Source organism: Cucurbita moschata, unplaced genomic scaffold (assembly GCF_002738365.1).
Source record: "Cucurbita moschata cultivar Rifu unplaced genomic scaffold, Cmos_1.0 Cmo_Scf00038, whole genome shotgun sequence".
NCBI lineage: Eukaryota > Viridiplantae > Streptophyta > Magnoliopsida > Cucurbitales > Cucurbitaceae > Cucurbita > Cucurbita moschata.
This window is the reverse complement of record NW_019268554.1, coordinates 1,144,483-1,160,185: the sequence shown is the minus strand read 5'-3', so window position 1 is coordinate 1,160,185 and position 15,703 is coordinate 1,144,483. Positions and strand designations below refer to the sequence as shown.

The 15,703-nt window shown below is 39.1% G+C and overlaps 2 protein-coding genes across 4 annotated transcripts in view; both read right to left on the bottom strand.

The window, feature by feature from the left end:
* Positions 1-1,806, bottom strand: part of LOC111432563 (CBS domain-containing protein CBSCBSPB3) — a 29,934-nt gene extending 28,128 nt beyond the window's left edge. Inside the window, exons 1-3 of one of the 2 annotated variants that reach the window (XM_023069511.1) lie at positions 1,365-1,806; positions 1,108-1,279; positions 874-1,006 (exon numbers count right to left, since the gene is read on the bottom strand). In XM_023069511.1, coding sequence (XP_022925279.1) covers positions 874-1,006; positions 1,108-1,279; positions 1,365-1,516 — 457 coding nt within the window. In that variant the 5' untranslated portion in view covers positions 1,517-1,806. The remainder of the gene's footprint in view (positions 1-873; positions 1,007-1,107; positions 1,280-1,364) is intronic. The other variant, XM_023069510.1, reaches the window with a different exon arrangement.
* A 746-nt stretch (positions 1,807-2,552) lies between these two features.
* On the bottom strand, positions 2,553-15,124 carry LOC111432560 (fatty acid amide hydrolase-like). 2 transcript variants are annotated; one of them, XM_023069505.1, is made up of 20 exons: positions 14,811-15,123; positions 13,345-13,454; positions 11,928-11,988; positions 10,745-10,932; positions 10,532-10,661; positions 10,323-10,400; positions 9,592-9,739; positions 9,308-9,420; positions 7,716-7,791; positions 7,571-7,642; positions 7,436-7,484; positions 6,257-6,328; positions 6,077-6,157; positions 5,880-5,983; positions 5,708-5,800; positions 5,139-5,207; positions 4,306-4,370; positions 4,093-4,154; positions 3,906-4,001; positions 2,553-2,755 (listed from the first exon to the last, which is right to left on the bottom strand). In XM_023069505.1, exons 1-20 carry the CDS (start codon positions 14,908-14,910, stop codon positions 2,693-2,695), a joined length of 1,830 nt encoding a protein of 609 aa, XP_022925273.1. In that variant the 5' UTR covers positions 14,911-15,123; the 3' UTR covers positions 2,553-2,692. The 2 variants fall into 2 exon arrangements, with proteins under 2 accessions (XP_022925273.1, XP_022925274.1); XM_023069506.1 differs by lacking the exons at positions 2,553-2,755; positions 3,906-4,001; positions 4,093-4,154; positions 4,306-4,370 and adding an exon at positions 4,384-5,045 and having other exon boundaries at positions 14,811-15,124.
* Between the last annotated feature and the right edge of the window lie 579 nt (positions 15,125-15,703).

Below are 15,703 nucleotides of genomic sequence, written 5' to 3'. Positions count from 1 at the left end.
TAGGATGAACATGTAGCAAGAATGGTACTAGGCGACATGTAGCAGTGTGCAATGGGAAATTACACAGAACTGTTTAATATTAGCAAATTTTAAATCAAACTCAAGGAATGAGAAAACTATCAATTTTGGACAAAAGTAGGCTGCTCTTTGAGGTTGGACCACGTATAAGGGCCAATACTATGGGAGGATCAACAAGATCGAGAGAGAAAATTGAAGAGTTAAACTTTTACATGTTTCTAGTAACTCTATCGTTGTTAAGCTAAACATTGTTCAACTACTTAAGACATTATATCCTCGAACAAAAGGTAAAAGGTTCAAATACCCACCCCCACAGGTGTTGAACTCAAAAAAGTAGCTCTACCGGTGTTAGACTTCCCTTTTAACCATCTGGGCACATTGAAGTCTCCCCTAGTGCACCAAAGCCCCTAAGATTGACTAAAAAGGTCACCCATTTCCGACCAAAAATCTGATTTTCTGTGAAGAGATGGCACCACGATCTTCCTAATGAAGGGAAAGTCTACTGGCATAGGGATCGATCTTCCTCGTCCTCCGTAGGATCCTCTAGGGAGCTGACAGTCATTAGTGGTTGAACTTTTTCTATAACAAATCAAACCAAGTTCTAGGAAAGATTGCAGAGCTAAATTTTTTTCACCAAGACTCTGTCCTCCCTAAGAACGTCGTCGTACAAGTGTGGAGGTAAATGGCTCGTTTATGCATCCAAAGAGAGAGACTGTACGGCCTCCTCCGCTTAAGTGATTGAGATTTTGTGTTTAATTAATATCTAAGAAGCAACAATCAGCCAATTAATCCTTGCAGGAAATATTGAAACACATGAGAACATCAGAAAAATGAATAGACAAAAAACAAACCAACCCTGAACCATTTTCTGGAGGGCTTCCATGGCAAGTGAATCTGAAGCAACAAAAATGGGATTCCGCGTCATAATTTTCGATACGACTGTCTGCTCCGGCCTCAGCCCCTCTGCTATAACCCTGGTAGCAATGTCCTGATAGAATCATCACCACAAACAAACACAAAATACTAAGAATAAAACACAATATTAGGAAGAAACCAGAAGTGAGTAAACAATAACATCTCAAAACAAACCTTATCCGTAAGAATACCCGAAAGCATAGCATTCGCATCCGTCAGCAGCACAGCATCAACACGACGAGCAGCCATCCGTCGACACGCTTCAGAAACCGTCGTCCCCTCCGGAATTGTAAGCGCTTTCGACAACCTCAGCTTCTTCACAGTCCTTTCCCCAGCAGCAGCAGATCTAAATCATCCCCAAAACCACAACAATATCAAAACAACAACAACAACAACCCAGAAACAAACCAAAAAGAAAAAACACCACTCACGGCAACTGAGGAGAACCCGGTTTGGGAACATTGCCATTACTAGCGCTACCATTATCGGCGGAGACCGACTTCCTGCTGGAGATGGAAGAAGCCCGTTTCTGGGTGTGGGAGTTCCTCCTCTGGGAAGAAGAAGAAGCAAGCTGAGTACTCATCTTCAACGAAACACTGAATTAAGGGTTTAATTCCCTTCTGAACCGATTGGGATAAGGAGTTTATGCATGAATTGAGGGTCAATGGAAATTGAATTGGGATTGAAAAGGTTGACTCGGAAATCGGAGAAAGAGAAATTAGAGGTATGACGACTATGGCGCAAGGATACGGTAGCCCCAACTTTCTCCCGGCGTCGGAAGTAGAAACCGGCCAGCCCTTTGTCTCTTTCCCAGGCGGTCGAATGCGAAGGATTGGCTGACAAGCAGCCACACGCGGCCTTTCTTTTTGTTTTGTCTTTTGCAATACAATCTACCAAACGACATCCCGATTAGTTCCTTTCTACATGTCGTTTCTTTCTTTCTTTCTTTCTTTTTTTATTTTTTTTATTTTTATTTTTTTACTCATGATACTTTAAATATACATCGATTATTATTCGGATCGACCATTACGTTGTAATTGTTGATATTATACTTCTTTAGGAAAACCGAGCTATGGTTCAAATAGGTAAGCCCAAAGCGAGCAAAACCGAGTTCAATGGTTAGGCTCAAAAGTCGTTAAAGTGCAAACCATACCTCCACTGAAAAGTTCGACAAAATAGAAGAGTTCTCTTTCATTTAAAAGACTAGTAAACAAAATCATAAAACGCTCTAAAATTTTCAGGGTTGAATACTATTTTGAAGAGCAACGACTCCCGAAGAATCGAAGACTCAAAAACATTAAAAGAATAATTGAAGTTTCAACCTCGAGAACAAGCACTCCAACCCTTGAGTGGAAATACTCTTCAGAGACTAACGACATTTTGAAGATTATAAGACGGTAACGACCGAAATAATTCATTTTTCTAAAATTTAGAAACTAAATCAAACAGTATAAAAATTTAAACTTTCTCAAAATCGTTGAAGTTTTTAAAGAACTATTCGTGTAGTTTTTATAAATAGGCTATTGGCCTACCAAACACTCGCCCACTACTCCGACCGCCCCGTCCCGTCCCGTCCCGCTCCCTTCCAAGTGATTCAAATCGAATACGACAAGTCAGAATCACCCACCAAATCGAAAATAGAGACTAAATTATAAGTTTCACGAGTTTATGAACCCTAATAAGTAGTCAAGAACACACAGAAACAAGCTTTGGATAACATATGCCAATCACAGCACAACATATAAGTTGTCGCAGCAAGCTATTTTTGTGTCAGAAGATCGTAGAAAACTTCTGGCTTTTTGTAATCAGCAACACAGAGAGCCTGAAACCAAAAATCAACAACAGGGGGATCTTAGTTTGAGCGGTTGAGCGGGAGGAGACTCATATTCTAACCGCTCAAACCCACCGCTAACAGATATTGTCTTCTTTGGACTTTCTGTTTCGGACTTCACCTCAAGGTTTTAAAATGTGTCTTCTAGGAAGACGTTTCCACGCTCTTATAAAGAATGTTTCGTTCTCCTCTCCAACCAACGTGGGATCTCACAATCCACCCCCTTGGGGGCCAGCGTTCTCGTTGGCACACTGCCCGATGTCTGGCTCTGATACCATTTTTAACGGCCCAAGCCCACTGCTAGCAGATATTGTCTTCTTTGGACTTTTCCTTTCGGGTTTCGCTCAAGATTTTAAAATGCGTATACTAGGAAGAGGTTTTCACACCCTTATAAGGAATGCTTCGTTCCCTTCTCCAACCAATGTGGGATCTCACAATCCACCCCCCCTTGGGGGCCAACGTCCTTGCTAGCACACCGTCCAGTGTCTGGCTCTGATACCATTTCTAATGGCCCAAGTCCACCGCTAGTAGATATTGTCCTCTTTGGGATTTTCCTTTCAGGCTTTCCCTCAAGGTTTTAAAACGCGTCTACTAAGAAGAGGTTTCAACACACTTATAAGAAATATTTCGTTCCCTTCTCAAACCAACGTAGGATCTCACAATCCACCACCTTGAGGACCAGAGTCTTTGCTGGCACACCGCCCAGTGTCTGGCTCTAATACCATTTCTAATGGCTCAAGCCCACCACTAGCAGATACTGTCTTATTTGGCATTTCCCTTCCGGGCTTCACCTCAAGGTTTTAAAACACGTATACTAGAAAGAGGTTTCCACATCCTTATAAGGAATGTTTTGTTCCCCTCTCCAACCAATGTAGGATCTCACAATCCACCCCCTTGGGGACCAGCGTCTTTGCTGGCACACCGCCCGATGTCTGGCTCTAATACCATTTCTAACGGCTCAAGCCCACCGCTAGTACATATTGTCCTCTTTGGCCTTTCCCTTTCGGGCTTCTCCTCAAAGTTTTAAAACGCGTTTACTAGAAAGAGGTTTCCACACCCTCATAACGAATGTTTCGTTCCCCTCTCCAACCAGATCTACAGTGTACAAAACTATAAATATTGCTATCAAACCAAAGCTTACCTGCATTGCATATGCTATATGAATGAGCGTTGCTTCACACCAAGGCTTGCCAATGAACTGGAGGCCAATTGGCAAACCAGTTTTATCATATCCAATCTGTAAACACAAAGTTTTCACAAAGAACAAGTCCAGTAAATTATGACACCCCAAACAAGAACATCAAAGGATGAACTCATTGATATCTTACTGGAACAGTTACTGCAGGCAATCCAAGGAAGTTCCCAGCTATTGAGTATCTAACAAGTGCAGCTGAAATATGATACAAAGTTATCCATTTCCACTTGCTTATAGTTCATGATAGGAAGCACTTAATTGAAAAAACTCTATACATGGATCATGAAGTTGTAAATTTAAAAAACAGTTCGAACGAGCGCAGGCGTGAACGAACGTAGGCTCGTACCTCCATTAATGTAGTCAAGTTCTCCAGTCTTGAGAGCATCATTCAAGATAGGGTAAGCAGTTACACTGGTTAATAGAGTATAAATATTAGAATATAACAACTTGTTAGAAAAGAGTAGGTCATGACTCCCACGTACAAACAACAGTGCCGCTCGTCTGACCATGTTAATGGTCGAGAGAGAAGTGCCACAATGAAATTGAAGAGGACGGTGCATCATCTAACACATCAAGAAGAGTGTACAAGAAAGCCAAACAAAGACGCAAGCAAGAAGAGAAGCAACGGAGTTGAGTGCATGTAAGTGTAAGATGCAAGCTCGTCAGATTTGGTGTCAATTGAACACTAGATAGACGCTCCACGTTGGCATATGAATCCTCACCGTTTTGATGTGCATGAGTGTTAGACCTATAATGCGTAGAATGTACTATATAGGGAGGCATGATATAGGATATTTATTACTCCTAGGTCTCGTGCTTAAGTGAGCCACCTCATGACTTAAGTGAGCTACTCATGACAAATGTGTCTGTTATGGTTTGGATAAGCATTGAAAAATGAGTGTCTTGGGCGTCTTCCTTTGGGAACGAGATTGCAAAGACTTGGGTGGGACAAGTGTGCCGACATTGTGCCCCTTCCCATGGGTCGAAGGTTGCATCATAGGTTGGACTTTGACATAGTGTGTAGAAACGACTCAGCATGGACACGGAATGGTTCATGCCTCGATAGTGTCCAGATTAACTCTAACTCTGCTAGTTAAGATCCATTCATCTCTTCAAGCCAGTAATGAACATGAACTATAAATCCAGTTAAAAGTTCGTAAAGAGGTCACTGAAAAGTACCCGGTTGTCGGTGACACGATGACATCAGCATGTGCTAGTATTTTCCGATGAAAATACATTTGGCGATTCCTGTAAACATTTGTAACCATTTAATACCAAATAAAATGAACCGATAACATTTCAACTTTTATCAGGTTAGGAGCCTCCTGCTTGAGCTATATATGGTAAATATAGTAAATGGTCGTATATAGAGGCTATATATAGTAGATAGTTATATATAGTAGATGGTTATATGTGGTAAAACTATATTATAATAAACTGAACTATATATATACCGAGTGCATATACTTTTTGGATTCTCTGTATTCTCTTTTACTACTATACATACTTGAAGTCGTCGATATAAACCTCTAGCCAATATTCCTCCTTGTATTTTCTCTCTCATGTTCTTTGTGTTCATCTAGATCGAGTGTGTGTGTTGTTGTGCGATCCAAACACTTATTTCTCTCGAAATTATTAAAGACACAAAAAGCTCGTGAACATCTGGCAAACATACACGATTTCTTATCCGTTCCATCTTTCGACAAAATGATTTAGTGAAGACGATAAAAATATTGTTTCTAAATTACCTAATCTTCTGAGCTTTTATGTACTCCTTACTACCAAAAGAGCCATAAACAGCAAGTGCTACTCTTGCATCCCATCCTAGTTGTGAGGAATCCCTGTTTCAATAGGTTGAGTCGAGTCGAGATATATCGAACGTTAAATGATAGGTAAATATCGAGGCTGAAGTTAACGTACAGCTTTTCGAGATAAGAACTCAATGCAGTGCTGCATTCGGATGCAATTGTCGAATAATGTGCTAAACGCATCACTTCTATCTCGGGAATCGTCACCTCGACCATCTTTACAGTAAACAAGAAGATCACCTCAGCATGCATACTTTATGTTACTTCATCGAAAAGGGACCGATAAAACAGTATGTCGGGTTTTCGTACCTTCCAGCCATGATGTTTTTGAAGTTTGTCCAAGGCATTAGAACAGCAAATTCTGATATCATCACTGCAGTCGTTAAACCACTAATTATCTCAATTAGTGGTGTAAGAAGAAATGAGATGATTTGAAAACATTACTATATTGATTATGAACATCGTGTAAGTTAATGTTGCATTACTAACCTCACCATACTTTGCCATTGTAACCGAAGGTATTGGTCTTGATGTGTTCAGTAATGGGAAACAAAGTTTGGGCTGAACGCTCATAAAGGTGAATGGAAAAGGTATAAACAAAGGATCATGACATGTATAGAAGACATATGAAAACATGTATATGCAAACAAAGGATCGTGTAAGGATGATAGTCGTACACATTTGAATCGTTTCAGTCACAGTATCTGTAACGGTCCAAGCCCACCGCTAGCAGATATTGTCCTTGGATTTTCCCTTAAGGTTTTTAAAACGTGTCTGCTAGGGAGAGGTTTCCACACCCTTATAAGGAATGCTTCGTTCCCCTCTCCAACCAATGAGGTATCTCACAATCCATCAGGGGCCAGCGTCCTTGCTGGCACACCATCCATTGTCTAGCTATATACCATTTGTAACAGCCCAAATGCACCGCTAGTAGATGTTATGTTCTTTGGGCTTTCCCTTCTGGACTTCCCCTCAAGGTTTTTAAAACGCGTCTGATAGGGAGAGGTTTCAACACCCTTATAAGGAATGCTTTGTTCGTGTCTCCAACCGATGTGGTATCTCACAATCCACCCACTTGAGATCCTAGCGTCCTTGTTGGCACACCGCCCGGTGTCTGGCTCTGATACTATTTGTAAGTGCCCAAGCCCATCACTAGCAAATATTGTCCTCTTTGAACTTTCCCTTCTAGGCTTCCCCTCAAGGTTTTAAAACACGTTTGCTAGGAAGAGGTTTCCACATCCTTATAAGGAATACTTCGTTCCCCTCTCTGACAAGGTGGGATCTCACATGTCCTCTTTGAGATTTCCCTTCCAGGCGTCCCCTCAAGGTTTTTAAAACGCATCTACTTGAGAGAGATTTCCACACCCGAATAAGGAATGCTTCATTCCCCTCTCCAATCGATGTGGTATCTCACAATCCACCCCCTTGGGAGTCCAACGTCCTTGTTGGCACACCGCCCGATGTCTGGCTCAGATACCATTTGTAACAGCCTAAGCCCACCGCTAGCAAATATTGTCCTCTTTGGGCTTTCCCTTCCGGGCTTCCCCTCAAGGTTTTTAAAACACGTATACTAGGGGGAGGTTTCCACACCCTTATAAACGTTTCATTCTCCTCCCCAACCGATATGGGATCCCACTGACTTCCAACAAACTTCAAACAAGCACTTACCAGTATAGCATTCTGATGCGAAGGAATTTTGCTGCTTATGGCTGCATAACTGAATAGAACATCAAGATCCAAAAAAATTTCATCAAAACTCTCTCAATTTGCATCAAGAACATGAAGAAAAGAAAGAACACTTACACAATAAACGCGTCCTCAATCGTGGCAGCCAGTATCCCTACCATCCCAACAGTCCAATTCAGAGGAAGAACACTGAAAACACAGAATGTGAGTGCCCAAATCATATTGAATTTTCAAAGGCATAAATGTAGACATAAGTTATCACCCAGAATGAGGAACACGCCCAAATGTTGGCTTCAGACCGACAACTCCACAAAGAGATGCAGGGATTCTCACAGATCCTTTATAAAATTACCAATGAAGAGAGTTCAGTTGTTACATATATAAAATACTGCACAGGTTCTTGAAGACACCAACTTCATTAAATATCTTGATGCACATAAATTTCTGTAAGAGCTAGTTGTTTTTAGTTAATAATGTCATCCTCAATGGAATTAGGACCCATTGTTAATTAGATTGTTCGACCTCAATTATACTTTTTGTTTCAAAAGGGAGAATATATTATCCTTTTTGGGCTTCTCTTTAAAGTTTTTAGAACGCGTCTCTTAGGTAAAAGTTTCCACATTCTTATAAGGAATTCTTTGTATCCCTTTCCAACCGATGTGGGATCTCACAATCCACCCTCTTGGAGGTCCAACGTTCTTGCTAGCACACTGCCTGGTGTGTGGCTCTGATACCATTTATAATAGCCCAAGTCCACCACTAGCAGATATTATACTTTTTGGGTTATCCCTTCCGAGCTTCCCCTCAAGGTTTTTTAAAATGGGTCTGCTACGGAGAGATTTTCACACCCTTATAAGGAATGCTTCGTTCCCCTCTCCAATCGACGTGGGTCTCACAATCCACCTCCCCTAAGGGCCCAGCGTCCTTGCTAGCACACCGCCCGATGTCTGGCTCTAATACCATTTCTAACGATTTAGGCCCACTGCTAGCATATATTATCCTCTTTGGGCCTTCCCTTCCGAGCCTCCTCTCAAGATTTTTAAAATGCATCTGCTAGGGAGAGGTTTCCACACTCTTACAAGGAATGCTTCGTTCCCCTCTCCAACCGACATGGGATCTCTCAATCCACCTCCCCTGAGGGCCCAGCGTCTTTTCTAGCACACCACCCAATGTCTGGCTCTAATACCATTTGTAATAGCCCAAACCAACCGCTAGCGGATATTATCCTTTTTGGGGTTTCCCTTTCGGGCTTTCCCTTAAGGTTTTTAAAATGCGTATGCTAGGGAGAGATTTTCACACCCTTATAAAGAATGTTTCGTTCCCTTCTTCTACCGATGTGGGATCTCATAATCCACCCCCTTGGGAGTCCAGCATCTTTACTGGTATACCACCTAGCGTCAGGCTCTAATACCATTTGTAATATCTCAAGCCCACCACTAGTAGATAGTATCCTTTTTGAACTTTCCCTTCCGGGCTACCCCCAAAATTTTTAAAACGCGTATGCTACGGAGAGATTTCCACACCCTTGTAAGGAATGCTTCTCGTTCCTTTCTCAAACCAATGTAGGATCTCACAGATACTTTCTTCGTACGTACATTCTTTCTATTATCAAATTTTAAAGAAAAGATAAACTAAGGATCAACATGGAAATATAAAGAGAGATTAGAGAGTGGTATGAGAAAAGCTAGTCCATCAAAGGTAATATTATTATTAGGTTAAATCATACCTTATATCCCTATATTTCATGTTTGTTGACTTCATATTCATCCTTTTAAGCTTATAATTTCATCCCTTTCTTATTAATCTAATCATAATCAAAGCCTCTAGCACTGCCTTATTCATAAACAAAATTACCTCCTCCATCAACACCTAAAGCAGCAGGACATAGTCCTGCAGCAACAACCGCAGCCGATCCGCTAGAAGAACCTCCACATATCCTGCTCGTATTATACGGATTTCTCGTCGACCTACATGAGCCATTCATAAAATATACCATCTTAGATCAAACCTTGGAGTTTAATGAGGAACCATGTCATGATGTAATGTCTAGACACTATATTTTATGAACAATGTGCAAGGGGTAGTACTATAGTATTTGACAGTTCATAAAGAAGCAAGAAAACATCAGATCTTCTCACCCATGATGAGGGTTTATTCCACTTGTTCCAATACCAAGTTCATGCATATTGGTTTTACCAACAATTAGAGCTCCACATAACCTGAGGTATCGTATGCAGCTTGCATCACTGGTACAAGGTCTTAGTTTGTGCAACCAACTCGTCCCCCCTACAAGAACAAGGCGCTATCAAGCAATAAAATAAAATATTGTGATGTCCCACGTTGGTTAGGGAGGAGAACAAATCATCCTTTATAAGGGTGTGGAAACCTTCCCCTAGCAGACGCATTTTAAAGCCTTGAGAGGAAGCCCGAAAGGGAAAGTTCAAAAAGGACAATATCTGCTAGTGGAGGATCTGGGGCGTTACAAATGGTATCAGAGCCAGACACCAGACAATGTGCCAACCTTCTCGTTGTTCCCCAAAGGGGGTAGACACGAGGCGGTGTGTCAGTAAGGACACTGGACCCCAAAGTGAAGTGGATTTGGTGGTGGTCTCACATCGATTGGAGAAAGGAACGAGTGCCAACGAAGACGCTGGGCCCTGAAGGGAGGTGGATTGTGATGTCCCACGTTGGTTGGGGAGGAGAACAAATCACCCTTTATAAGGGTGTGGAAACCTTCCCCTAACAGATTGAGGGGAAGCCCGAAAGGGAAAGCCCAAATAAGACAATTTCTACTAGCGGTGGATCTGGGGCGTTACAAATATACTCATGAGAACGACTCGACACGAAAAACTGAGAAACGCCAAGTTACCTGTTGTTGGATATGGTAGACAATCTATTTCATCCTTGACAGCAATTGGCACTCCATCTAGAACTGAAAGGGGTTGTCCTGGGACGAATCAGAATAACGAGTAAGAACGAGAGGAAAAACTCGAACAACTTTTCATAAGAACAACAAGAAACTAATGACAAGATAATAGTCTAGAACACATGAACTTTTCTCCCAAGGCTAATAGGTACCATGCTCATAACGATTAGTTGATTCAGCTGCTTGCTTGAGAATGTCTTCGACATTATAATTAATGAAGAATGACATGTTCAATGGAGGTTTGGATGATTCACTCACAGCTGCTATGAATCTCTCTGCAACCTATAAAACAAAAGAAGATCCAAAGCTCATATGAAGAGAACATGATGAACAAGAAAAACATGAGAAGCTAAAAATTGTCTTACAGTTAGAGGAGTTATTTTTCTTGAACGATATGCTGTTGAATAGTCCATTATTGTCCATCTGTGAAATGAAGGGTTTAAGGAATCCACTTCTGTGTCTGACCATGAAGGCAGACAACTAACTGCCTCTTGAACTTGTTCTGTTTCAGACAGAGCCACGCCTATGTACTTCACCTCCTCATTTTCTTTTTCTGCAAAGTAATTTTTCATTAAGGAAAGATATGTGTTTCTTGAGCTATTTACCGAGCCTATTGCTAGTTGATATTGTCCGCTTTAGCCCGTTATGTATCGTCGTCAGCCTCACAGTTTTTAAAACGCATCTGTTAGGGAGAGGTTTTCACACCTTTGTAAGAAATGTTTCGTTCCCCTCTCCAACCGATGTGGGATATCACAATCCACTCCCTTTGGGGGCTTAACATCCTCACTGGCACTCGTTCCTCTCTCCAATCAATATGGGATCTCACAATCCACCCCCTTCGGGGCCAGCGTCCTCGCTAGCACATCGTTCAGTGTTTGGATTTGATACCATTTGTAACAGCCCAAGTCCATTGCTAGCAAATATTGTCCGCTTTGGTCCGTTATGCCGTCAACCTCACGATTTTTAAAATACGTCTGTTAGGGAGAGGTTTCCACACCCTTATAAGGAATGTTTTGTTCTCTTCTCCAACCTAAGTAGTATCTCACAATCCACCCCCTTGGAGGTCAATGTCCTTGCTGGTACACCACTCAATGTTTGTTTGGCTATGATACCATTTGTAACAGTCCAAACCCACTACTAGAAGATATTATCCGTTTTGGCCCATTACACCATCAGCCTCATGATTTTTAAAACACGTCTGTTAGGGAGAGGTTTCTTCACCCTTATAAGGAATGATTCATTCCCCTCTCCAACCGATGTGGGATCTTACAATCCACCCCCATTAGGGGTCAGCGTCCTCGCTAGCATACCACCTAGTGTATGGCTCCATACCATTTGGAACAACCCAAGCCCATTACTAGCAGATAATGTCTGCTTTGGTCCGTTGTATCACCGTCAGCCTCACGGTTTTTAAAATGCGTCTGTTAGGAAGAGGTTTCCACACCCTTGTAAGGAATGCTTCGTTCCTCTCTCCAACAGACGTGGAGTTTCACAAGATTGTTACAAGATAAATTAAGAACAAAATGAAAAATGAGAAAGATAGCATACCTTCTACAGGATGCGAGGGTAAAAAAACAGGCGATTCTTCTATCTCCGCATTTCCAACGAGCTGCATAACTTTGATGTTAGTAAACAATAGAAAATGGCATCAAATATACAAAGTTCATATTCACAACTGAAAGCAAGAATAAAGTAACCTTAACCAAATAGAAAAACCAAGTGTTAGGTTATTTATATCTTTTAAGTGTTGTGTTAGCTTATGCCTACCTCAACTATTCTCTCGAAATAACTATTTGGGCTCAACGAATTGTGAGATCCCACATCGTTTTAAGAAAAGAACGAGTGTCAATGAGGACGCTGGCCCCGAAGGGAGTGAGGTTCTGAGATCTCATATCGGTTGGAAAGGGGAATGAAACATTTTTTTATAAAACCTCTCATAGCAGACAAATTATCAAATAATGTTTTAAATATTATAATTTTACTTCAGCATTCAATTTATTCCAAAAAAAAAAAAAAAAAATCCTATTTTAATTTTTTCTATAATAATTGAAATATATTACAAAAATTAAAAAAAAAAATTGAATCCCCCTAAATCTTTCAAATTTAAATTTGATATATATATATATATATATATATATTATTTAAAAAAATTAATCATTTATAAAATATGACATTATATTTTGTACTGTACTAAGCACTTCCAAACTAGCTGAACAGCAAACAAGAACAATCATCTTATTTTTATAAAAAAAAATACAATAATAAATATTTTTCAGAGAAATTAAAAAAAGAAAAATTGTAAAACAAGACAAAAGTTAAAAAAGAGCTGTCAGGTTTTGTACCCAAGTCACCAACCAACGACCAAAATTTCACCAATAATAACAATAATAATATAAATATAAAGTTAAATTACCATTTTAACCTTACGTGATTTTACTCATATTTTAAAAATAGATCGAACCAATATAATATTTTTAAAATAGAGAATTCGACTCCTACTACAAATTTCTTTCCTAACAGTTCTAAGACAATAAATCGAGCCATCAGCTTCTTAGATGACAATAAGTGTATTGTTAATTAGGTATGTTCGAGTTAACAACCAGCAAATTACAAAATTACCCTTTAGGCCGACATCAACGTCAATATTATTTTTAAAATAGAGAATTCGACTCCTATCACGATTCTTTCTGCCTAACAATTACAGCTCAATTCTTAAGATAATTATAATATTTTAAAAATAGAGAATTCAACTCCTATTATAAGTTTTTTTTGCCTAACAATTCTGAGGAAATAGATCCCGTCATCACCTTTTAAGATGGCAATAAGTGTATGCTCGAGTTTAAAACCAGGAAATTACAAAATTACCCTCGAGACCGACATCAACGTCAATATTGAATAATATTTTTATCATAATTTTAGGCACATATATACATATATTAAATATGAGAGAGAGAAGAAAATGTACCTTGTAAATGAGATTATTGGCCTTGAGAACGTACAACAGCAATTTCCCCAAAATCCTCATTTCTAGGACCCACGCAAATATTTTCACCACTATTCCAACCATTCGAGGAGCTAAAAATAAATTTTAAATAATTAAATAATTTCTAAAATTAATTTGATCCATTTCTTACTTAATTAATTATTTTCTAAACCTATATATTAGTAATTATTATAACAATTGATTAATCATAATTCTCATTTATTATTTAAAAATATTATTGGAATATAACCCAAAAAAAAAAAAAGCGACTAAATATTATTTTTTTTACGTGTTCATTTTAATCACGGCTCTGTTGTTTCAGGTCATTGTCAGATTTGTTTTCGGTCGAGCAATCTAATAAATTTTTATTTAAAATTATTTAGGAAAGAAATTAAAAATAAATAACATTTTTTATATATATATATCTAATTTAGGTTACAAGCATGAGAGGGACAAGGTTGCATATGAATTTAGTAATTTTTCAGACAGAGAATTAAAAGCATTAAATTTACAAAAAATTAGAAAAATTCCTAAAAATCTGAAAACACCTCTCCTGGTAATGCCCTTTTCATTGTCCAACTAACCTTGGCTTTAATTTATTAAGGTTTATTAAGGAATATTTAGGTTGGCCCATTTTTTTCGATAGTAATTTTTCTATTATTAAGACGTTTTAAGAGTATAGAGACTAAAATAACATCTAAAATTCTACGGAATAATCTAGAGGAACAATGGGTTGTTCCAATTAGAATAAGGAAACGTAGAAACCGAAAAATCTGACCGACCCATTAGAATTCCACTGAACACACAAAACGGAGAAACCGAGAAATCCGATCGAGACCCATTAGAATTTCGAACAAACACAAAACGTAGAAACTGAAGAATCTGACCGAGACCCATTAGAATTCCCAACAAACACACAAAACTTAGAAACCGAAAAATCCAACCGAGACCCAGTAGAATTCTCAACAAACACACAAAACATAGAAACTCTGGAATCCGACCGAGACCCATTAGAATTCCCAACAAACACGCCAAATGTAGATACCTAGAAATCCGACCGAGACCCATTAGAATTCCCACTAAACAAACAAAATGTAGAAACCGAGAAAACAGACCAAGACCCATTAGAATTCCCACCAAACACGCAAGACGTATAAACCAAAAAATCGGATAGAGACCCATTAGAATTCCCAATAAACACAAAATGTAGAAACCGAGAAATCCGACCGAAATCCGTAAGAATTCCCCACCAAACACACAAAACGTAGAAATCGAAAAATCTGACGCCGAGACCCTTTAGAATTCCCACCAAACACACAACAGGTAGAAACAAAAAAGATCCAAAAAAGATCGGACCAAGACCCATGAGAGTTCCATCAAATACAGCCATAAGTCAACCGAAGAGAGAGAGAAAAAAAAAGGAGAGGAGAGAGAGAGAAAAGAGAAACCTTTGACATTGGCTGTGAGGTAGAATTCAGAGCTGGTGGGACTCAAATCGACATCTTTGGCAGGCTTGTAAGCCACCCCACGAGAATTGAACAAATCCATTAGATATGAGTTATGGATATGGAGCAGCGCCAAGGCAAGGCCTTATGGCTTATGAACTGATATCAATTTCTGAAGAACAAGCAATGGAGAGCGACGGAGAGAGCAAGAAGAACGCATATGAAATCACATTTTTATATATACATTTGGCTGATAAAAACTAAGCAACAAAGAGAGAGAAAGTTGGTTGGAATGGATGGATGCTCATTTTCTCACTAAAGATTATTGTGGTAAGTTTGGGTTGGTTGGAAATTAATGATCTTAATCAATATGTTAATAGCTACTTCTTTTTACTTTATGTGTATTACTTTTTCAAACACCCTCGAGCCTTCGAGGGTGGGTAGAAATCTGAATTTGATTGATATCAAATGATAAGATTCAGATTACCTTGTTGATCAAATAGTTCAAGGTAAGAATACAAATTCGAATCACTCCACAAGTAAGATCGATCGTGTCAAGCTTGAATGATTCTAAACATGCAACTTAAACTATGTAGAATTGCAAAAGAAATTTGTCATTGGCTAAAGAAACGCACAAATACTATTTTTATAAAGACGACATGTATGACTTTATACCGTTTAAAATATCAAACCGTTACCTTTCCTGAGATATTTAAAAAACTATAACTTTTCTAGTTTATGGCCATTGTGTAAATGTAATTAAAAGTAAAAAAAAAATCTTAAAATATATTAATGAAATACAATAACTCAAATTATCTTCTGCCCAGAATTTGTAATCATTCAAGAATTTTTCTTGAAGTTCACATGGCATGATTTGATATCTTAGTTCATATCAC